The following is a 25,817-nucleotide window of genomic DNA, read 5'->3' on the forward strand; positions in this document are numbered from 1 at the left end:
TATACTATGAAAGTAATAGTAATCCAGTTCACTAGTCACAAATTGCTTTGTATACTAAGACCCTACGTAGCTTAATGCTAGGAAGTACTGTAGATTTGCATGCTAACCACTTATCTTGTGGGATTCATCAATCGTATTATATTGATGTCTACACTCATTCAAGAACATTCTTTTGAATAAAGCTATTTGAATGGTGAATATAGCTGTCTGAGAAGACCCAGACGTTTTGGTATAGAGGTTCGAGTGATGATGTTAGTTATTAAGCTCGAGTCTGAAACATTATCCCTGCAAAGCAGTCCTGTTCATTTTTCAGGTGTTGAGCTAAATTCCATTTCTTACTTTTTATTTCGAATGCTTAAATTTTTTAAATTATATTTGTTGTTTAGCTCTCCAGTGCATTTGATCTTGCTATTTCCTTTCGTTTGTTTTTTATGGGGGTGATTATGAGATATGTCAACTTGAACCAATACCTATTTCCTCCATATTTCATGTTTTCTTGTGATTGATTGGGCTCTTGAAAGTTTTAAAAACCATCTTGGGATTCTCTGGTTCCTACAGACTGACATATTCCTAATTTATTGTACTAAGCGGTTTTTGTAGGTTTACAAAGCAAGATTACTTCATTGTTAATTTTTATGGTTAACTAATCTGTTTAAATCAGTTTCTTCTTTATGACTAGGTAGTATAAAATGTCAATCACTATAATAAAATGCTTTATTAAATGTTTGTAAATTTATTTAACAAAGAACACATGTAAATTGCTTAATATCTGTAACGTAAGGAAACATATTGAGATCGAAATCATCTCTGTTATTGCATAGTCTCGAAAATTTTTGTCTCGCTATTTAAATGAAAAGTCAAGCATAATCAATGTAACTTCACAAATGTGTATTTTACAATGTCACTAGTTTTTATATCCGTTGACTATCAGAAAATTAATAGGTGAAAATTTCAAGTTTAACTTAAAGGAACTTCTTATTTATTAGAAGTTGGACTTGGTGTTTATTCTTGTTGAAACAAACACTTTAGGATCTTGGAAAGTACTTTGACTTGACGATTATCATTACTTATGTCCAACCAAATCTGACGATGTCGAGTGTGAGGCAGTCACTCCGTTAACAATGCAAGATGGTTGCTCAATATCGTGAATTGATTGAAGACAAACGCCATTGAATCGTGGCTTAGTAATCTGGAGGCTAAGTATTCGCACTTGGAACCCATGTTCCAAGGTTCGATCCCCCGTGGTAGGGTCTTAGAGGTACACTGTTGAAGAGTCACATGCTAGAACGAAGCAGCTATCCAGTGCCTTCTGGTTTTCAGTCGATGTCCAACCTATATCGGTTCTTTATCCAAGTAATCTTATTCTGTTGTCTCTTTTAATGTTATTTTTTGACGTTTCGCAAGGACATTTTAATGCTGTATATATACGCTTGAGTTGTGCTTGTTGTTGTCAGTGCTTCTGACTGCTTGTGGAATACATTTTCCCTCTTATTAACATGGACTTCTCTCTCTAGTTAGCTGGGTTGCAACGCATCTGAATAGTTAGCTTATTTGGTCATTGTGTCGCTGAGTCTTCATTTCGTTCGCAGATTTAGGTGGACCCGTAATCTAAGACATAGCATACTCTGAATGCCATACTTATTGACTGAGTCGGATCAGTTATTTTCTCTTTTGGAAAAAGTGTCTATCGTTATTTGCAAAATCATAACTTACTAAAGTTTTATCCCTGTCAGTAAAAATCATGAACCTATCTAAGTTTGACCACCATTGACTTTTCGTCTCATTTTCTTCATCATAGGTCAGTGCTGAATTAAAAGATGATAATGAATACTGGGGTGATTGTGTAATTCAAGCTCATTCAAGTGATTCTGAACGACCTTATAAAGTTTTTTGTCGTACCACAAACGAAGCTTATTTGTAAGTTAGCTTTTTGCTTATTTTATCCGTTTTAAGTGATCTCCGTATTGTTCTTTACTCTTAGTGTCTGGTTCACACTAATAGGCACTTTTCTTATTATGTTCCCACTATAAGAATGTTGTGTAAATATAGGTTACGTTCTTCTGTATTTATTAAGTCCCCTTTTTCGATGTAATATTCTGCCACTTAGTATTCTTGGACAGTTCACCTCATTCATCTGATTCCTAGATCAGGAAATGTGACTTGAATAGAAACGCAAATATATTTCAAAACAAACAAGTCAAGTAAATAGTGTGAATATGTCATCATATACATAAATTGGTTAAAAATGGACCAGTCAGCCTGTTCCAACATTATCGTGGCCTAAACATACTTTAATCAAGTCTCTGTCCTGTTAACAGTGATTTCATTTTCGTAATACTCGAGACGTATTGAAATAGTAAGCATTGCAGTAAGATTTTTAGGAATCAGTAAAGGATTACCTCTACACGTTTTTCGACTCTAGACGGTTATATGAGGGTCAATTACTTAATAACTACTCTCATGTATTCACCTAAATGACTGGAAATATTTTTATTGTGTATTTTGTAGGTTGCGAATTAATTTAGTGGTCTGTTTCCTAAAATAATAGAACTATGGCAGTTAGTCAATAACACTCAGCATAGAATCGGATAAAAATATTCATTAATGCAAATTCCCACTTTTCTAGTACTGTTCTCTCAGTAATATTTTCAAAATAGAATAAACTCACAATTTTGTCTGTACATAAAGTTGTTAATTGTAACTATGTTGTAAAAAATGCTGTTATAAAAAATGGAAGTACAATGTTTATATTTTTCATTTAGTTTACGAAGAGGTCAAGTATCAATACATGAATCGGAAGTTGATAATTTGAAAAAGCGACAACTACTACCTTCTAATCCTTTTGAAATTCAAATCTCAATTGAAAATGAAAACAAAATTAACATGAATACTTCTATAACGAAAATATGTGCAAGTCCAGAGGTAAAAAAATAAATTTAGTCGACATAAGATTACTCTATTTATTTTTGCTTTTAATTACCACTTGGAAGCTATATATATATATATATATATATATATATATATATATATATATATATATATATATATATATATATATATATATATATATATAACAACTTTGTGTTTGATGTACGTATTGACATGTAATCCGATTATTGCCATAGCCGGCTTTGTTTAAAATATATAAACGAAATTTAGATGAAAAATTTAATCAGTATGTTATCCTGGTCTTGGTCACAGTGATGAAGTCTTTCACTTGAATTTTTTTTCAATTGAGCGTTGGCTCAGTGGTTAAGGGGTTTGATTTACAGCTATTAAGTCACAGTTTCGAACTCCGCCACATCTACTTTGATTAGAGAAAGCGGGTAATATCACTAGAACTCATACAAGTGCGGCTCGAGGCCAACTACATTGATCTGCGTTTGGTAAATAAATTGGATAAAAATACCTAAATTCAATAACAGAGCATCAAATTAAAGATTCTGTAGTTCTCTTTTTGTAAATTTCGTAGAATTCGTAATTACTACTCATATCGTCATTTTTGTGACATGACTGGCACATTCGAACTAGCAGACTAAAAATTCTACATTAATAATTTCCTAATTACGCATCTATAAGAATTTGCTTGACGTATTTTAGTCGTACTGCTTTCTTTTTTTAAGAAAAATGCTCAAGTAAAATAAATTTAATTTTCTGTTTCTTAATTGTTTATAAAGGTTAGTCTGTCCAACTTAGTTTTTGATAAGAGAAAATCGAGACCTAAAGTTTATCGATCCAGCTGGATCACTCCAATTAAGCAATTAACAACGGTTAAAAAGGATACTGATGACCAACATTGTATAACATTGCCAAGTAAACTTGTAAGTTCCTATGCTAATGTGCTTGATTTCATAACATTTCGTAATATTTATGTTATAGTGATCATATATACATTGACATGGATGTATGCTTGATATGAAACCTGGATCCTGTTTCTCTACGTTCCCCATGCATTTATCAGTGCCAAAACATTTTTTAAAGGAATTTAAAATCATTAGACTAGAATTCATACACTTTCTACAAGACTAACCATTGTTTGGTGTAAACGTCCTCTGATTTCTGACATAAAATATGTCAAACTTATGTCAGTACTTACAGTATTCCTAGTTGGTGTTTTGGGAGCTTTATTGATGTTTGGTTTCTTTATGTGTTTGTTTTAACTGTTAACCTGATCAACATTTCAAATAGACATAATGCAGTCACACTTTTGACATTTCAGCTAAGAGAAATAAATAAATCAGCATAAAACATCGATTTGTAATCTAGTTTATCCTATTTATTCTTGAAGATGATGATTACCTCCTATTTCAGTAATAAGTGTTTATATATATTTTTATCAGTCCGATAAATAAGTATGTAGTTTTTGACTGTTTGTGCATTATTGTTGTCGTTAAATTACTACTATCCTATCGTCTCAACCATTTTAGACACTGTCTTCACATTTACGCAAACGATATAGAAATCACTTTAAACGGAAATTACAAACGCCTTCTGTTCGAATCAATCGTTCACGAAATAGATCTGATAGTTCAACTGGACGTTCAAGTTCAGCCAAAAAGCAACGTCTTTCTGATTTGTTTTCAGATGACGAAAACTTACTAACACAACCTATGTCTTTGCAAACACCTGTTTCGAAAACAGAAACTTCTTATAAAAAAAACAGTATGTTTTCCTTTATCTCCATCTTATTTTGTAATGTTTTCATCATTGCTGATCTGACTGTAGAATTTTTGAGTAGGGCTGACTACTCCACTATATTCTGAAAACAAGTAGATAGTAAAATCCCCAAATAATGTAGAAATCTATCTTGCATGATGACATCAGTGTAGGTTAATCTATTGGGCGTTGAAATATACTTATATTGTGAGTCGCAACGACATTAGCGAGATCCTAGTCCGACATAACACTAGATAACGCAAGTTTGAATCTCATGCACGATATCATTTCGCTTAAAGTATCTGTTGTGGATGCGGAGGAATAGACCGATAATTATCATGTTAAGTCCAATGGTGTCCTTGGACTTTAAATGGACATTTCCTATTGGTCGATATCTGTTCGCTTGTTGAATATTGTACAAAATGTTGTTTTCTATTCTATGGTACGATATGGTATGCTTGGTTAGTATATAAACAAAGTATGTTTGGAATATAATGATTCATATCTCCGAGGCTGTGGCTTGTATTCTGGACTCAACTAACTGGGCTAGACAGGGAAGCGCAAACCAATCGAGACTCTAGGCCGTCCGTTCGTGTTTACGTGTCACTGTAACCGATCGATAAGTACACTGCTCTCTAATTTTCCAGTCAAGGACACAACAGTTAGCACAGGGTAAAAATCGACCGCAACCTAAAGTCATAACAGTATCACATACACCTTGACACTTAACACAAAACTTAGTTTTACGGCCTCCTGCTGGTTGCTACCAATCTGGCCACTTATGTGCACATTTTTTTGTAGTCATTGTTCTCCAACCTATACAAATGAACTTCTATGTCCACCAACCTTGTCCAACGATTATATACCCTCTTATCTAACTTTTATGTAATCACCCACGACGTAATGTGATTGAGTAGAACCTTCTTCTTAGTGGCCTTAAACGCATGAGTTAATGCTAGTATTTCTAGTAAAACAGTAGACTATTGTAACCTTCGATCTTACTGAGGGATTTGGGATTTGCTGTTAATTACTTATGTATTAGTTGTCTAGACTGAAATAGTTGTGATAAATGTCACCCGCTTGTTGAAAGCCTAATCGTCATAGTCTTCATCTTCGGATCTTTTCGGGTTATTTTTAAAATGCTACTGATATCTTTTGATTGCTATTCGAAGCGAGAAAAATAGTTTCCATAGATATAGAGAGTTTATTGTTCAAAACCTAACATTTTCCCAGAGGTCCAGAAAACTATTTGTTGTCACTAAGTAATTCATGATTGTATTGTAGAGAAGTTGTATTTTTTAAAGATTTTATTATTTCTTCCCAATTCAGTCTAATGCTCGCATTCTTTTTAGCGAAAATAATTTCCTTTGACTTTTTGATCACAGTTTTGGTGTTTATTTTGTTATGAATTATTACTGAACTGTTTACTCCTTTTTTAGATTCAAGTCAAATAGTTTCTAAAAGGATGAGGTCTTCTCCTTCGCCAAAGTCTAGAGCATCAATTGGTTTACTTAGATCATTAAGTCATAATTTAGATATACCAATTCCAAGTCCAACTGTATTCCATGGATGGACTATCATTCTTACAGGTGGAGCTAAAAGTCAGTGAACTTGTTTTATTTCTAGTTATAGTCCTATAATGATTGACAAATGTTTATTCTAATGACATTGTTATCTGAATGTTAATTTCTTAATAGAAGTAAACTTATTGATGTGAAGTAAGAATCTTCGATGTTTTCCAATCACTTATCATAAAAAACCAAAAAATCTAGATTATCAGATACGTTAATCGTGACAATATCTGATATCATCTTAACAAGAAATAAAGTGTGAGCATTAGATACTACCTCTCTCTTTACAAATGTTTGTCTTATGGTAACAATCTGCCTCCTATGTTATATTAAAAAAAAACTAAATGTTGACGTTCAAAAACACTATCTATCAAAATCATTTTCAACTTCCATTTTAAATTTAATAATAATTCTTATGAATAAAATGTTGGTGTATTGATAGAATTACACACTCGCCCCACTTTTGACTAACTGTTTCATTACAAGTCTAAAAAATGCTGTACTTGGTCATATAATCAATCGCTCCTATCTACGCAATCCGTATTTTTACCAAAAGTATCAAACCCAACGACATTCTAGTACCAATCCAGTTCACAATAAAATCAAAGTCAAACTTCCACTTATGGGATGTTCCATTGAAAAGACCTCTTAGTTCGTTACTAAGATCGATAGATAAAAAGGCATTCTTGTGTAGCCAGTACACAAACATCTTAAAAGTTGTATCTTGTTTATCCAGAAGAGAAAATTGATTCACTTTCTGCGAGGACAAGATAAGTATGTACAGGCGATACGATTGACGGTGAACTTGAAAAACTGTAGCAGATGCTTATCATCAACGGCTATCCATTTAGATTGATTGACAAAGATCTGAAACCTGAACAAAAATATGAGTTCTAAAGAACATCCTCTTCATGAGTGTTCAATTTAAAAGAGCTTTTGAAAAACACTTTCCAGAGCATCCACTTATTATCTTCCCTCAAGTACTGAGCTTCGAAATTTCTTATTTCACGAATTCGTTTTTTTCTCAGATTGTATCTTTGATGCATAATCTTTTCTATTACCATTGATACTGTTACTATCTGTATTATGAGATTCGCCATAACAATTTTCACTGTGCTAACGGGGCGTTATAACGTAGACCGATGTACACACCAATTTCTACGTTGCGTTAGACTGACTGACAAATTGAAATTTTTCGCACACCTCTAGCAATCCAACTCAAGTGTAATCTGCGTATACAAAGCAATACATTGAGTCTTTCAATCTACGTTGGTCTAACCTTTCTGTATTTTTCATTTTCAGTAATCTCTAGTTTTATACTCTTATCTAATCTTTCTTCATAATTACTAGTTATTTTTACAAGATTTAATCATTCTGTTCTTCATACTTATCCAGTTTACGATCATCACTCATCTACAAACTATCTTCATCTTGATATTTTTATTAACTTCTGGATCATTACCTAACTTGCTTTTGATATTTGATTTTTATGAACAATTTGTAGTACAACATTGTTTTTACTTATCCAATTACAGAATAGTATATCCTAAATTTGAAACTTTAGATTATTGTTGATTGTTTTCGAGGCATTACTATGCCCCTCTATTTTCCTAAAGAATACCATTAGCTAAATACGATTGTACAGTTTAAATGAAGGAAAAAGTCGTAATGCCAATGGTTTTCTTTCATTACATGCGTGACAGTGTTAATTGAATTGTTTGTAGGAACAAGTGCATTTCATATACGATACTGTTGATCATATCATTAGCGTTTTGGAGCCTATGTTTAAACTTTTCTGCAAAATTTCATGTCTTGCCGTTATTTCTATCGTGCTGTTTGCAACAGTTTGTATTTTGTCCATACCACTTTACGATGATTACTTTTTAGATTAATATCTGTGCAGTCAGTTGTATTGTTCGAGCCGTAATTCATGAAATGTACTACAATTGCTTCTTGTTGGAACGGCTTTCCGAGGACTACGACGGAGCCTACAGAGGCCCTAAACCAACCGAAGAGCTTCCATCCAATCAGGACGTGATGGAACTCTCTAGAATATCAGCGTGGTATGCTACTATTCGACAGTAGCATAACATGCCTCCTTGAGGATTGGCTGAATTATAATATTGTTATAGTAAACGCTAATATCTATAAATTCCCATGATTTTCTGTACACTTTTATTCTTACCCAACAAGCACTTTTGTCTTCTGATTTGCGACTGTGGGGGTTCTATGCGTTCTAGTGCCGTAGTTGTATACCGTATTCTTCGTTAATCAAGTAGCGAACTTAACACTTCTGCATTCATCGTATATTATTTTCCATTGCAAAACTGGTCGAAAACTGTTTTAGACGGCTAAGAGATAATCAGTGTTTAAAAATGTTTTTGTTATTCTCTTTAAAAGTAATCTTCAATTTAAATCTATGTTAGATATAAATGTTTGGCAGCATTACATATATTGGCTTGAGAATTTTTTACTGTGATTAGTTTTTATTGGGTGAAACAACTGTTATTGATAAATCATAATAATCTAACACCACTGATATATATATATATATATATATATATATATATATATATATATATATATATATGAATTATATTTTCTTTCGAGCATAATGTCAGTATAATTTCTCGTGATATTCTGGTAAATTTTATTTTGTAGACTACAATTCAAATGAATCTATAGATCGTAATCTTTTAGAACAATTGATTATTGCGTGTGGTGGAGAAGTTGCTTTAGAAATCAATCCATCTTTATTGAATAGAAGTTATGGTTGGGAAAGTCCTGAACTAGATGATAGTTTCCATCAAAAGAAAAGTCAATGTGCACATTTTGTAGCTTTAGTTTCAACAGATTGTTGTCGCACATTAAAATATTTCCAAGCACTTGCTACGTTAGGCAGTGTTCCATTACTACGTATTGACTGGTTGTTGGATTCATGTCGTGAAGATGCTAAAACATACAACAATCAATCGTCTTTTGAAGAAACTCGTAATTGGCCTTTATATTTGTTACGTACATATCCTGGTCGTTATGAATTACCTCGGGGATTTATATCAGGATCTTCTGAACCAGTTAGTTGGTAAGCTAACTTCCACGTAACTTTGATTTTTAAATACGATATGCAGTAGATTCAGTACAGTGACTGATTTCACTATCTGTAATAACAACTTACTGATTCACTTACGTTAGAGAGAGCCCTGGTAACTTCAATCCAGGAATTGTTTTTTGATGATCCTTTTGTTTCTTGACACAAATACTAGTTTATGTCATCTACCCAACAAAAACCGAGTACATGGCACATGTCAGCGGTTTAAATTGACACAGTGAAATTTCAGCATTGCTATACAATGTCTTATGCTTATTCTTCAGTAATTTGATCTAAATTTTAGTTACTTAGCTCTTATAAACTACGTTTGTTTTTGGTATGCAAGAGGTAACTTCCCTTTTCTATTTTTCTTGTTAAAGTAAATTCGAAGTAATTTACATTTATGTGACGTTTCACCTAAAAAAAATCACTTGTAATTTTGGAAACAGAATAATATCTATCATGAGATTGGTAAATCTAGTTTATTAAGTTAGTGATTATTCTTTCAATCAGTGTGTAACGTGTGTTTACCATACTTTAGCTACTCAAGTTTTGGGAAGGGTATCACAACATTATCTATTCGCCTTGTTCATATGCCTTTCGTTGGTTTTTTTATATGTATATGTATTAAGTTGACAACTTTGTTCAGTGAGAAAGATTATGTTTAAGTAAATAACCATATCCATCTCACTCAGTTGTAGTGATACTTTTATTTTAACTCAGGGAAACACTCTTGTGTTTCCCTTCCAACTTTCATTATATTTCTACATACATTTCAGGTGGTCTGTGCCTGTACGATATCGTTCACCAGCTTATCAAACAATTCCTTCACCATCATTGTTTGGCCATCTTGGAGATTGGGCGGATTGTGGAACTAATTATCGTTTAGTAGCTATAGTAACTAATGATCTTAAGGTGTTTGGACCTGGTTGGTTGAATATTTTATCTCTAGCTTGTGGTTCCAATAATGGATTTGATGAGTTGGGTAATTCATCTAATCGAATTCCTTTAATACATTTATCTGAAATATCTCAAAAACTATCTGATTTATTTCCATCTGTAAGGTGTAGATCTAAAGCAAGTGAGAAAAAAGTGAATTTTGTCCTAGTAGACAAGAACCATGTAAGTTCTGAAAATAAGTTTTTTTGATAACATTTTCTCAACTTTGTTCTCCTCACTATTTTTATTTGGTATATATATTTCAGTAAAATATATAACTGCTCGAATGCTTTAACTAGTAATAATCTTGATAAATCACGATGTATTTCACTTACTAAAAACAAATTTGTATATTCACCTTTGAGTCACGCTTCACTTGAGAACTAGTAATCCTATATAACTGATTAAACTGAAGTACGTTTAGCGGGATCCACATCTGAGGTGACCTACTGGTTAAAAGCTGATTTCTTTAACAACTAGTCCTCCATATTTTTTGGTAAATACTTAAACTAGTGCGATGTTTTTTTGTTTGTCATCGAAACATAAGACAATAGCGTAAAATGTATACTAGAATTTCACACATTACACGAATGGTTCGCTTTAAGTAAGTAATTGCATTGATTTTTTTCAATAACCATCACTACAAGTAAAGTTATGTAATATTTTGAGCCTTCCTCAGGTATTCTTAGATAATCTAGAGATTACTTTTGTACTCCCAAATATAAACAGTACAAACGGATACCATTCTAATGCTTTTACATAGCAGGTGCATAATGCATCTAAATAAATTTCCGGATGCCGATTATAAATTGGGAAGATGAGTGACTTTTACACCATGGTTGTAACACTGACAGCAGAACTTAAATACGAATAACTGTCTTTTTAGAAGTTATTTTGGCCGCCGAAGTAATGGGATTTAAACTTCAGGAGGTTTTTGACAACTACCTACTATCAGTCTTTAGTTGATTGTTTGTGTTCGCTAAGTCAACATAATGCTAAATTGGTTCTTTTAAAAGAATCGTTCCATTTTCGTCAGCTGCAGATTATCTTTTCGTACAAACAACCGTTGTTTGGCCTTTCCAAAAATTTCATTCATAAGTTCGGATGTCATACTGTGATGAACGAGAACCTATGTGGGGACAACCAATTTATTGTTTAATACAAAATTCTTTCGTAAAATATGGGAACCATGCATTCTATAATTCATTTGCAAATCCTCTATAAATTGTCTCAAACTTCATCGTTTCTTCATTACAACTACAATTACTTACTGTTCCCGTTCTCTTCGATTCGATCTTTCTGATTCTCTTCTGTCAGGCATTCTACTTTTGTGTGGTAATATATACTACTTAAGTCGACATAAGTAGCATACACCACAACACTTTCTCGCAATTTCAAGACAATTGGGAATTTATTGATCACAAAACGCTCATTTCTTATTTTATGTGTATTGGTGGTTCGAATCTTTCCATCAATGTTTAGGATTGCAGTTGACCAGTTTTTTTTGTCATATGTCCATCCTGTGCGGATTCCCTCGATATTGCCAATAGGTTAAGGAGACATAAAATGCTAGCTAGCATTGGATCCTAGGATGCGCATTCCGCCATATTTGTGACTCGTCAGTCAGATGTATCTTCTTCCCGGAGTTGACTTTTGATCACGAGACTCGGACCCAGTACCGTTACTCTGAATGTTATCGCGTTATACACTTAACTACCGGGTCATTCTAGAACGAAATGCGCACTCTGCATTCCACTGCTAGCTACCATTCACCTCTACTTAAAAATTCATTTCTTATTTTTCACATATTATTCATCATAAATTTTTTTCCAGATCAATCAGTCTGCGTTCGCGTTTATGAAAACATTACCTATTGAAATGGTTACTTGTGACTATTTCATTCATTCCCTTATCTGTGGACATTTAGTTAACCCAAAATCTTCTCCGTATTTTTCACCGATAGTATGAGCATCTATTTAAATTATAATATGTGTAACAATTAAGTTCCATAATTCTCCTCTTTTATTACTTCCTTTCTCTTCAAAAGCACTCGCTAATCATCCAGTTAAAATCAATTTTATTGGTGTTACAATTAATTATCATTAATTTTGTTCAGATTTTATTGAATTGTTTAATTTTTAGTCACTTCAATTTTAGAGTTTAACATGTTACATAATTTAACCATATAAAAGTATATTGGTTGTGGTTATGAATTTTTATTCAAAACACTTTCAGATGTTGTCACAACAAAAGTAAATTTAACTACCCACTTATTTTAACCTTTTGTTAAATCTGAACACACGTCTATTCGCGATAAATCACGTAAATTAAAACAAATAAACAGTGTACACACGCATTAATCCACCTTTTCTAAAATAAACACAATAGACTTTAATTTTTGTTCCCTCTTTATTTGATCTTATCAAAATAGATAGTGTGTTATACTTGATTCATTGTAATCACAATATACCATTTATCCAAAGATTTACTGTAATACGAAATTGCTAAAGGTTTTCTAGAACATATTTTTTCTTATCTTTTATCATAGTTTTATAATCCCGTGACAATGATGATATTCTCTTGTGCAGTTTAATTCAGGTCATTTATAATGATATTTAAATTACAATTTATTGCTACAAAAAGAATAGTAAATTGTTTTAATTGTATATATCCGTCCCTTTCCTGGTTTTTCCGTCGAGGGGGCTCACTGGCCATCCCTAATTGCATAAGTAATTTCAAATCTGGCACTGTTTTCGTGAACAACAGACGTTAAAGAACAAAGTGATAGGGTGTGCCAATCAGACATGTAAATTCAAAGCTAACTTAGTAGTCAGAGATTTTGACTTGTGTATGTTATTGGTCAAGATTTGGCATAATGATCCGAGTGAGATAAGTATACACTATAAGTTGAAAACCTGGCTTATCTTTCTGAGTTTCAAATCTATATTAATGAATAACTTTGTGCATAAATCGTAATTCGGGTCAGCCGATAAAAGTTTTCTGCTCATTCTTGGCTTTCTCACTCAAGTAGTGTATAGGAAGCGTGTATGTTAGTATCAGACTCGAACGACTGCCTCATTTTGCTTCAAGTCTTATCTTTTTCTCTAAATAGTTAGAAACTTGCATATAAGCAGTCAATCCAGAATATTATTATTTCCTACCACTCATTTGATTACGACGATGATCACTTAAAACTAGTGATTAATGCTCTCTTGTTTTCCAGTATTACCACAATTAATGTCGATTCGTGTTGGGAACCATTCAAATTGTTTATTTACCAGTTTCACACTTGTCGATAAATGGAAAATATTCATTATCTCATAAATAAAAGTGGTTGTGTCGAAGTTTATGAGTGAGTAGTGTTAATATTAAACTTGGGGTAGCAGGCGAACATAGTAAATTAGTTACCGAGGTTGTAAAAGTCATTGACCAAGAAGGTTGTGACATACGTTTCGTTTGTCCAACAATCACCGACAAAAGATGTTGGCTGATAAACTTTAAATTTATCGGAACTGATCATTGATCATATTGCATTCATTTGCTAGTCATCTACCTACTTAGCCACTAACTAAAACTTATTTATCTTGTAAAATAATTACACCAGATGAACAACTATTATATTATTCTAGATTTAATGTGAGAAATCAAATAACGCCGGTGACAACTATGTTTTATTTATCTTATAGATATATTTTTAGTATCAGCAGGAGAGAAACATTTGTTTTCGGTTTCTTGACTGTTGCCTACATTCATCCGACACTCAACAATATTTACGCTTAAAACATTATCAATTTAACATTCATTTGCAGTTAAAAAACTTAAAATTCATTTTATGTTAGAATATTACCAGTTTGGAGTGTTTTTTGTTAAACATCAATTCATTAAATATTGCCATCACTTATTCCAATTCCTGGTGTTAATTGTTGATTTATGCTTTGTTTTAATTCAGCATTTTCACTTTCTAACATCTCCACCTTTTGTTTTAATTCTGAAATTTCTACTTTCATTGCTTCAACATCTGAAGGATCTGGACTTTCTGCTTGTAGGTGCTTCTTCATAAATCTGTAAAGCAAAGGAATAGGAGACTCATCTTTATGATACGCGCATGTTTTGTATGTATTAGATAGTTGGAGATAATCTGTTATGTTATGTCTGACACTTATATGACTCCGGAACGCTTAACTGGTTAGTGCTTTGTACTGAGACCTCAAACTCAAATATGCGTGGTGAAAAGCAAAGACTGGTAATAAGGATTTACTTGACTCCCAAAATAAATCGAAATGATAAATGAGTACGCCACTTTCTATACGATTCACTTAGTCATGTTTGTATGTTTTCAAATGAGGAATATTTAACACCACTTAATTAATAACCTACTATGTGAGCATATATTGCCAACATCATACAATTAAGCATCCCTTCTCAAAACATGATTACATGTCACAGAATAATGGGAAAAAATATATTTCATCTGCACTCCAATTGATTAATTCATTGTTTGCCATATCACCTCTTCCATTAAATGTTGTGAGATCCTTCTTTGCTAACGTTGACGAAATATTGGTAGCCTTGACTTATTTAGTATATACTCCTGTTTTTATGGAAATCATTCTTCTGTTACGTCTACAGACTGCATCTCTACTGGTGAAACTGTATTTGTTGTCGTTTGACTGCTAATTAGGGAAGTATGGAAAACATTTGAATTCTTTTTCTCTTAGTTCTTACCAACGAATCGAAGGAATTACTTCCAGATTTGGGCAACTACATGGTTTGTCGGCTGACATTATCTTGTACAGTCGAATCCATAGATTTGGTTTTTCATTAGACTATATAATACTACTCCTTTTATAATAACAAAACAAACTGTATTTTTGTACGTGGATAGTTCAACCAGTTAAATGATTTTTAGTTTTGAAGTTGTAATCTCAGTGAATTTGTATTGTTTTATGGTTTTACCTTACCTGGTTGTAAGAATTGACTTTCTCTCAGTTGCTGGTTATTATTTTAAACGTATGTCATTAAGTCTATTAATTACTAAGTGGTATAAACATTAAATAGCATATTTTGATATTTTAATCAATATTTAAGTTCATAATGAATTTTATCATGATAATTAAGTGTCCAACCGTAATGACTAGAAATCAAGCCCTCTAACTACTAAACCACCTTCCCAACATTTGTTTGTTACTTTTGACAGATCTTTCATGTATTACAACACCATGACTCCTAAAGATTTGATCTATATAATGTTCTATTGATTCCTCTTCATCAAATATTGTGCAGACCTTAGTGATAAATTATACTGGTATTTTACATATAGTCTACACTTCGAATCGCTAATAATCTTTAAAGTTGTTTCGTTCACTTAATTTATCTTGCTGCACATCTGCTGTTTGCCAAGTAATAAACACTTCATCCGGATATTTGAATTCACGTAACTTGACGGATAACATTCATGATAGACATTACACAGTTAATGGAATACCTATCTCAATGTGTTTTTGATCCAGTCACTGTGAATAAACTGTACACTTATAACAAAGACACATTAATCATAAGCGAAATATAGCAATTATATATGGACTATCTTTTTATATACGTTTGTAAAACAGTCTCTAATGTACGATGGACATCTCATTAGGAATATATTATTACGTTTCACAACATCACTTGATAACATCGTTTCATATGTCTCTTAATAATTTTTACTTTATTTTTCTACATTTGCCTGTTCCCAATCGACTAATTTCCTTCTAGTTCATTTCTGTCCTCTTTTTACTTTGATTTAATTCATTATGATGTTGAGCAATACAGTAGCGAAATACGGTATCATTTTACAGCGCATTCAATTTGTTATGTTAAGCCATCTTTCAAAAGCGTTGTTCCAAAACATGATCGCCTGACAAGCTTTTGATGTTACCTTCACCGCTTATTGAAACCAAAAACTCATTTTTCGTTTTGCGTGTTTTCAAAGATTGTTTATATTGATAGATAATTTTTCTTGGCCATATTTTTGGTTCTCTCAGTTAACTGTGTCAAAACAAATTAGTGCATAAAGTAGCATACAACGAATATCACTGTGTGGCATATTGAACTATTTTCAACATTTAAAAGCCTTGAAGATTTATATCATAGTACTAATTATTGGCTACGTATTGCATCACTTATTTCATGTATGTTTATTATGGTAAATTGAGACACCATTTCTCTATTATATTTAATCCTGTTTTGTATGGCTTCAATATTTATTAACTTTGGAACTTACAGCGTCATGTGAAATACTATGGGATGGTAATTTTGCAAGGCTTTTCAACCGAATAAATATTAATTTGATAGTATGGATTAATTTTAAATTTGGTGTCGATCATGCCGAACCTCTAAAGATTAGTGATTTAAATGCATAGGACTGTCGTGAAATGTATTTAGAAACTAATATATATATATATTACCTCCACATAGATTACTATCTATAGCTAACTGTAAGTACTCGTCTCAAATATTTTGACGAGTCTTAAACATAAGGGGTCGCAGAGTATGTAAAAACACCTCAACATCTTCAGATTTATTGACAAAAAATACATTTATGAGTTTATTGGAAACTGAAAACCATTTATCCTGGATCGCAGCAACCAGTACACAAGTATAACTTGTTCAGTATACCGATTCTGCAAATCCTGAAAACGAGGTCGAATAGGTTGCTTGAGAAGAAATCTGTGAGCTGACTGGAACTTACAATCTTTTATCTTGCTTTATCTCAAAAATCATTTGGCTGTCAAGCCAACCAAATTGTTTAATAAATTAATTGGACACAAGCGAAAGGCGATAAATATTTAAGATGAAAAGGATGAGGTACGGACGGTACTTGTTAGAAAGAAAAAGCTATACTGAACTCAGTGAATAATTATATTTCTTAATCAATTTAGTTGATTTATCGATCTAGCGAATTTTATACACACAAAACTATTGATTGACTATTAGCTCAATCAATGAAAATTTATTGATTGACTAAACAATTAAAACGATATGTACTTTATTACAGTCGGTCCGTAACAACGTAGAACTTTGTACACATGTTCATCAGTTCGAGTCGCCACACCACATTATCACAGAGATCCAGTTGTCGATTCAAATCCCGTAGTGGTAGAGGCTGGTAAAAGTATAAGCAGTAATCGGAAAGATTAGAGTTTGAAGATGTTATTCAAGGAGTGTAGTCCAGTGAAATAAATTTTGAAAGGCAAGAAAGATACAAGGGGGATTCAGGAGATTAGAATTTGGGAGAACACAAAGAGTGGATGCACCTGCGCCATTCCAAACGATTTTGAGCCATGTCATTCAGAGTCTCTAACCGTCGGTTGCTATCATCTCCGGGTCCGCATCCAGGTAGTTTACATCTACCAACATGGCTCAGTCCACTTGTCAGTGACTTCATGGACTTGTGTCGTGTTTTGGTCTGGCCACACGTAGCTTCCAACCTACTCCTATACCATTGAACATCGCACGTCGAGGCAGTCAGTGGTTGGCATCCCACTGTGGTCATTCACTTGACCTCACCTCGGCAAAACGGAGAGCCAACGAGATAAACCCTCCGTGTATCTGGTGACCCGACGGCCAGCTCTCGTGTACTGGCAGGAGTAGGGATAGCACTAATCAGGAGGGTGGAACAAGCATTGTTAGAGTGGATCCTCGTTAACAGTCGTTTATGTGCTGTTCGGCTAAACGGCTCCGTAAGAACCCGGAAGGATAGGGACACACGTCGTTGCCTTTTTGTCGTTTCTGTCTACGCTCGCACCGGCTGCAGCTCAGATGAATTTTATAGAAAGCTATCTGAACTTCTTCAGAAAGCTAAACATTCAGACATAGTACTCGTAGCAGGTGACTTTAATGCCCAGATGGGTAGTTTAAACCAAACAGAAAGGCATTTAGGTGGGTATTTTAGTATTCCGGCACAGCGAACAGATAATGGTGATCGTCTGCTGCAACTGTGCTCAGACAATCGTTTATTTTTAGCAAACACAAGTTTCAAGCATAAGGAGAGACATCGTGTAACATGACGACCCCCTACACCAAACCAACGATGGACTCAAATAGACCATATTGCCATCAGTCATCGTTGAAGAGGGTCGGTAGAAGATTGTCGCTCATTCTGGTGTACCGCATGGACTCCGACCACTCCCTAGTACGGGCACGCATCTGCTTGCGCCTCACTGGACGCAAAAAAGCCACAGTAAAAAGACTCATTAGAAGTGAATTGAGTAGCGAGAAAACCAAAAGTAGGTTCCAGGAACAACTGGGGTCACACTTGGGTAGTTCTGAAAACGAGGCTAACCCAGATGTTGCTTCGAAAGATATACAAACAGCTGTGGAAATAGCAGTGGCATCTATCAGTGATTTAAACCACAGGGTTACAAAGAACCAATGGATTTCCTCAAGGTCTATTGCACTGATGGATTCTCGTAAACTCATCTCATCAGGCTCTGAACATGATGAAGAGCGACAACAAATCAGATCTACGTTAGGCAAAAGTCTAAGGAACGACCATGAGCAGTGGTGGGCAACGAAAGCAAAAGAGATGGAAAAGGTGGCGGCTATAGGGAACACAAGACAGCTCTACAGACTAATAAAAGAAACTGGAATTAATAAGTCAAGTGTAAGTCAGACTATTTCGGAAAAAGACGACACCCTCATCTGCTCTCAGTCCAGACGTTTAGAACGATGGGCGGAACATTTCAGAGAACAGTTCAACTGGCCTTCAGCTACTGTACAACTACCCTCCATTCCCAGACAGTGTGAATGGAACATTGAAGTAGGTCCCCCAACTCTAGCAGAAGTTCAAAAGGCTATAGTTAATCTGAAGCGAGGAAGGGCAGCTGGTCCAGATGGACTGGCTCCAGAGGTCTTTAAGGATGGTGGTCCAATTTTAGCGATTAGGTTGACTAATATTTTAGCTAAGATCTGGGAGTTAGACGTTATTCCATCTGACTGGTCACAATCACTTATCGTCCCAATATATCAGAGAGAGTTAAAATCATCCTGTGACAACCATAGAGGGATTAGTTTAACTAATATAGTATCTAAAATACTAGCCTTGATAATTATCGGACGCCTAACTAAGACTCGTGAACTGCAAACACGAGAGAATCAAGCTGGCTTCAGACCTGGTCGTCAGGTTCTAGAACACAGGCATGGTTATCGGCGTCGGGCAATGGTGGTCTTTCTTGACTTAAAAGTAGCATTTGACTCGGTAGACCGCGAGATTCTATGGCAGTGTCTGCCATTGAAAGGCGTACCTCAGAAGTACATAAACCTTGTGAAGGCTCTTTACTCGAACACTACCAGTCGAGTCAGAGCTTATAGTGAACTGTAATCTGATTTCTTAAACTCAAGTGGTGTCCGTCAAGGCTGTCTGTCTGAAGGAAACACCTTACTGCTGTCACACCTCTGTACAGTCAGCAGTACGACTTCGTCTTCGGACCTTGGGTTTGTTGCTTTTAGTCTTACCGCTCTTCAACCGACCTGTCTGACATGGTAGGACCTTGAGGAACAGTTTTTCCAGCCAGTATAGCTCGGTTGCTTCATCACGATAAGCAACCCCGACCACCACGTCAAGGTAGCAACAACGGGTAAGTAATAGTAACGTTAGATGCAGGGTATCGGGGAATGATGATAAATCAGTTGATGAGGTTGTGAATCTTCATCGACTGAGATGGTTGGGTCACGTGTTACGTATGTCTGAACACCGATTACCATGACGTGCAATGCTAAACGGTGTTCGGGATGGTTGGAAGAAAGTTAGGGGCGGTCAAATCAAGACGTGGCATCAGTGCTTGAAGTCAATAACTTCTAGTCTGAACCATGTTGGTAAATACAGACTACTTGGTTGGGGTCCGCGTGACTATCGTAACCAATGGTTGGAGACTCGTGGTGACATGGCTCAGAATCGATCACAATGGCGTCCATGTATACACTCTGTCTTCCCTTAAACTAAGAGATTAAAATTGCTTCATATCTTTGTTTCTACGAACTAATTCTTTCTTCCTGTACTATATCCTTATTGCAATCTTTCTTTTATGTATTAACACCTCTGAATCAATTACTTTTATGAGTCCGTTGTCCATCTTGTTGTGTTAATGAGGTGTGGCAACTTGTACCGATGCATATATGTACGTGGTCCTACGTTGTAGCTGACTGACTGAACATGTCCCAGCCATCTCAACTGATGAAGTTTCACTACTTCATCAATTGATTTGCGTGTCGATGCAACCCAATCCTGAAGCAACATTTTCCGTTTCGAGGGAGACAATAGCATGCCGAACATGCTTGCAGTGTTGCTTATAGTGGTCAGAAGACTGTATTTTGTGAGCGTTTTCACCAAATAAAACTATGTCATCGGCATATTCTAGGTCAAAAAGTGAATCTCCTGATAGAAGTTCAGCCCCTGGAAATTTAGGTGAGGAAAAAATTAAACAAGAATGGGAAGATTGGACAGCCCTGACGAACAGCACTTGAGGTAATCAATTCTGGTGACAGTTCGCCATAAGCTCTCACTCAACCAGTTGTGTTCGAGTAGAGAGCCGTTACAAGGTTATTGTGCTTCTTTGGTACTTTTTGCAGTGACAAACACTGCCACAGAACCTCACGACCACTAGAGTCGAATGCTGCCTGAGGGTCGAGAAATACCACCATTGTGGGGCGTCTGAATGTGTGTCTGTGTTCTAGAACCTGACGTAGTGTGAATATCTGGTCTATACAAGCACGTTCAGGTCGAAAACCAGCCTGATTTTCTCTAGTCTGTTCATCACGAGCTTTGGTTAGGCGTCGAAGTATTATTGAAGCTAATATTTTAGACACTATATTAGTCAAACTGATTCAACTTCGTAAAGAGTCGGAGGACCTACATTAACTTGCCATTCAGGTTGACTAGAGATCCGTGGGAAAGCGAAGTGTGGCTGAAGGCCAGTTGAACTGATCCCTAAAGTGTTCTTCCCATCGATCCAATCTCCTGGATTGAGAATGTATAATATGTCCATCTTTCTCTGAGATTGTTTCGCTAACAGTCAGGTTCCTAATACCGGTTTCCTTAAAAGTCTGAACAATTGTCTGCTATTACCTAATGCCGCTGCCTTTTCTCATCTTCCTTGCTTTCGCTACCCACCACTGTTCACGATCATTGCGTAGGCTTCTTGTCAGCTTGCGCTTAAGCTGACTCCGCACTTCGTTATGTTACAACCGTTGTGAATGTGGTCTTATCAATGGTTAGTGAATAAAGCAGTTTTCTACTGTCTTGCTTCTATCTTTTGTTAGTATAGGAGTCTCATGCCATCGATTATTCCACAGTCACGATAAACAGTCGTATCAGTAGCAGAAATGAACATTTAGCTCGTCATTAATGTTAAGTTAGTCGTGTTTCAAGTCCTTAAAACATCACAGAATGGACTAAGTTTACGAAATCTAATTTAAAAGATAATCGGCTAAACCATCATAGGAATTATTCCGGAATTTGAAAAGCTCGTTTGTTGTATAAACATTAGAGTTATCTACTAGGGTAGAATATACATAGTATTATACCACACAACGTAGAACAAGTTAATGTGTATACACACATAGACACCTGTTACCCCTTGTAGAGCATACGCAACCGAATAGCGAACTCGAACCAGCTCTCTCCCTCGCTCAAATCTTGTTCGTTATTTTGATGTCTGCCTTCGTTTCCCGACACAATGTGTTCCTTGGTCTTCCACTTTTCCTTTCACCTTCAGGATTCCAAGTTAGCGCTTACCTCGTAATGCAGTCTGATGATTTCCTCAACGTATGTCCTATCCAACTGCAACATCTTTTTCTAGTTTCCCCTTCACTTGGAAGCTGGTTTATTCTCTCCCACAGAGGGCTGTTGCTGATGGTATCTGGTCAACGGACATTGAGTACCTTACGTAGAAAACTGTTTATAAATACTTGTACGTTTTTGATGATGGTTGTAGTAGTTCTCCGAGTTTCAGCTCCGTACAGTAGGACTGTCTTGACGTCCGTATTGGAGATTGTGACTTTAATGTTGGTTGACAGTTGTATTGAGTTCCATATGCTCTTCAGTTGTAGGAATGCTGTCTTCGTTTTGCCAATCCTCCTTGTTGATCGATGATGCTGTTTAGGTACGTGAAAGTCTCCACCTCCTCCAGTGCTTCTCCATCAAGTGTGACTGGGTTGGTGTTCTCCGTGTTGAATTTCAGGATCTTGCTTTTTCCCTTGTGTATGTTGAAGCCTATTGCTGTAGAGGCTGTTACTACACTGGTTGTCTTCACCTAAATTTGTTAGTGTATGGGATAAAAGAAGAGCTAGGTCATTTACAAGGTCCAAATCGTCTTGTTGCTTCCAAGTTGTCCATTGTATTCCGTGCTCCCCTGAGATATGGAGGTTTTCATAATCCAGTCAACCACTTGAAGAAAGAGGAAAGGCGAGAGTTAACAGCCTTGTCTGACACCGGTCCTCACTTGGAATGCATCTGTCAGCTGTCTTGCATGCGCAACTTTACAGTGCACTTCGTCGTATGATGTTGAAGATCTGCTCGGCTACTCACTCCACAGTGTCGAAGAAGGTTCTATTCACACTGTCAAACGCTTCCTCATAGTCAAGGAAGTTGATGTATAGTGACGAGTTCCAATCAACTGATTGTTTAATAATGATCCGTAGTGTGGTGATTTGGTCTGTGCACGACCGATCCTTACGAAATCCGGTCTGTTGATTTCGAAGTTGGGCGTCTACTGAATTTTCCATTCGGCTCAACAACAATTCGTTGAAAACGTTTCCTGGCACTGATGGTAGTGTGATGCCACTGTAGTTTTCACACTTGCTCAAATCTCTTCTCATTGCTATCCTGATGATTTATTCCTCTTTACAGTCTGTTTTTGCTTGTTCTTCATTCGTAAGCTTTCTGAAGAGAACATGTTCGCATTTATCTCTATACCGGATTTGTTTGAAACAACCTGTTGTAATCTATTCCACTATGATTTTTAAATGCATTAGTCTTTTAACCTACCACTTCCATCCAGACATATTTGTCATACACATTTTGATTTTGCCTATAAGACTACCTGCGGACTAACTGGAATTCCATCACCGGACCTGTCAGTGACTTGCTTTATACCATGATGACAGTGTACCTATATATTTGATATAAATTTATAAACAGCTACATCTTATGCTATAAAAGAAGAATAGTGAGACAAACGATACAGCGAAGGACAGAAAGTTGAATAATGAAGAATTATATAACCCTAGAAGTTAATCAAAATTTTATCTAAATACACTAGATTTTATGTGATTTAATTACACTTATTAACTGACGGATTCGAATAGATGAGGCTGAGCAGTATATAACACTAAGTAATCACTAACAGTATATAAACATGAACTTGTGATTAGATTTAATATATCATTGAGAAAGATCACTTCATAAATTACTCCCGCTTCAATCAGTTAAGTCTTTGGTCACTAAATTCCCTTCCATCATAATAAGGTGTTGGATCCTTTTGTAGACTTCGTTCTATTACTGATTCCAAATAGAACACCCTCGCATGAACTGAAATTTTCATGTATAAAAAGCTTTCTCTCTGAGCCGCATGTGATTTTAAGTCAGTATTATGTGAGTCTATGATTAGGACAGCTTTTATTTTTGCGTATTTTCCACGATCACTTGCCAGTACTCTGCTATGAAGTTTTTGTTATGAGTCACTTAGTTTATACTTGGCTTTTCCATGGCTCTAAGTTGGCTACAGATTAGGTTTACGGTGGTGCGATATATAAACCCTTCGGAATGAACTTTTGGCTGGTGGGTGAGATTTTGAAAATAAGAAATCTTGATTCACGACGTCTCCTTACTCGACACAGATATCTTCTGGATTTTTGGAGGTCACCGTATTTCTACGGTAACTTAGTACCACAGTAAATTAAAAGAAGTTAATAGACTTCTATTTTTACAAAATAATTAGAAATCTGTCTCAGAGCTTTGTAGTGCAGCTATTCTCGTTTCGTATTCAATCTCTCTGTTTTAACAAATCAAAGGACCAGAAGCTGAATGGTAATTGCTCGTATTTCTTGTAGCAATGTAATCCCATTACAATTGTGGAAAACACTTACTTTGAAGTCAGTTCAAAATTATCACTGCTTCAGTCCAACCTGTTACCCACTCATTCCCATTATACCCTGAAATTCGTTTATTACTAGTGTACTATTCAAATAGTTTAAATGTGCATTCGGTGGTATTATTGTCCAAACTCTCATTCAATCAATTCATTATCGAGCAACGAGAACAAAAGTCAGGGCACCATACAGATTTATTATTAAAACAGATTTCAAAAATACGAAGAATATCATCTCTGGCATTCGCCGTACTGAACATTCTGACCAAAATACTGTTTTGACGTAGCGATCACATAATTCTTTCTCAGAAGAGAGTCAGTCAGTCGAAAAACGTAAAATCTAGCACCTCCGTACATCTGTTCAAATTAACATGTCTAATTAGCATAACAGGATGGGATTGTTTGATCGAATATCAGAGTAATAGAGGGCATGACAGGATTGGTCGTAATAGATGAGATTAGATGTCGAGGGTACGATTCAATAAAATGTAAATTCGTGGGGTAGAAATATTGTCTATGGAAGCGGTCAGTTCGTAATTTGATTACAAATATTAACAGATCTCATATTGAATCACAAATTTGTTGGGAAATATCGTCTTGATAAACGTGAATACATATTTCATGAATTTAGATGTACAGATACATTTTCCATCATTCCTTCTAATCATCTCCAACAATACCATCAATACACCCTAAACACCCCCTTATATGTTCAGTCCGTCAAGTATGACCCTTACATCAAAATATTGTAGTAGTCAACTATCGAAAGTTTCAAAAAAGAAAGGGAATATGTAACTGTTTAAAAATGACGTGCTAAACGTCAGTTCACTCTGTAGTACACATGTATACACATTTTATTACACGGTGTTTGGAGGCTTGAACATAAAGAATTTCCAACTTACTCTAGAGCATTATCCGGTTTTTCTGGCTCTTCATACAAACCTACAAGTACTGTACAGTGGAAATATTTAATTTGAAAATTTTACCCTTTGTGAGTGCATCGATCACTCCAGATTTTTCCAAATACTTCCTGAACTCTTCTCGCTTACAATTTCCAGGCTAAATATCAAATGCATCTATATTTTTGTAATACCTTGTAAGAAGACATATTGTTTTCAAAGCAATGACGCTACAACAACATGGCAACGGTGTAAGTATTCAACGGTTAAAACAATAGATTGGCGTGAGGTCTGTAATAGTAAGGTCGTCGATGTTAGGATAGTTAAAAGTAACGTTTGTTAACTAATTTTTGCGAACCTGAAGGCATGAACGTTGATTTTTGAAGTTTTTTTTCCATTCACTTATACACATAATATAGAGAGATGTTTGAGTGCTTCTTCTCTTCTAGCTGTGTTAGCGAGTTTTAGTCAAGTTCGCCTTTTTCCTAGTGTATTCCCATAGCTTTTACTCACTTTTAATTCGACGTTCTCATAA

General features: G+C 35.2%; 2 protein-coding genes across 3 annotated transcripts; one reads left to right on the forward strand and one right to left on the reverse strand.

Annotated features, from left to right (window-relative positions):
* The first annotated feature begins 497 nt into the window (after window positions 1–497).
* On the forward strand, window positions 498–12,995 carry MS3_00003006 (uncharacterized protein). Its single transcript, XM_051210684.1, has 7 exons — window positions 498–1,917; window positions 2,763–2,922; window positions 3,678–3,821; window positions 4,428–4,662; window positions 6,096–6,257; window positions 8,889–9,309; window positions 10,039–12,995. The coding sequence occupies exons 2-7, from the start codon at window positions 2,884–2,886 to the stop codon at window positions 10,202–10,204; spliced, it is 1,167 nt and encodes a 388-aa protein (XP_051070703.1). The 5' UTR covers window positions 498–1,917; window positions 2,763–2,883; the 3' UTR covers window positions 10,205–12,995.
* A 597-nt stretch (window positions 12,996–13,592) lies between these two features.
* On the reverse strand, window positions 13,593–25,555 carry MS3_00003007 (uncharacterized protein; the record flags this gene model as incomplete). Of its 2 annotated transcripts, none has more annotated exons than XM_051210685.1 (4): window positions 25,477–25,555; window positions 25,370–25,442; window positions 25,286–25,325; window positions 13,593–14,316 (listed from the first exon to the last, which is right to left on the reverse strand). In XM_051210685.1, exons 1-4 carry the CDS (start codon window positions 25,489–25,491, stop codon window positions 14,136–14,138), a joined length of 309 nt encoding a protein of 102 aa, XP_051070704.1. In that variant the 5' UTR covers window positions 25,492–25,555. The 2 variants fall into 2 exon arrangements, with proteins under 2 accessions (XP_051070704.1, XP_035589491.1); XM_035731925.2 differs by having other exon boundaries at window positions 14,136–14,316; window positions 25,286–25,334.
* Window positions 25,556–25,817: the final 262 nt, after the last annotated feature.

This window comes from Schistosoma haematobium, chromosome ZW (genome assembly GCF_000699445.3).
Source record: "Schistosoma haematobium chromosome ZW, whole genome shotgun sequence".
NCBI classification, from domain to species: domain Eukaryota; kingdom Metazoa; phylum Platyhelminthes; class Trematoda; order Strigeidida; family Schistosomatidae; genus Schistosoma; species Schistosoma haematobium.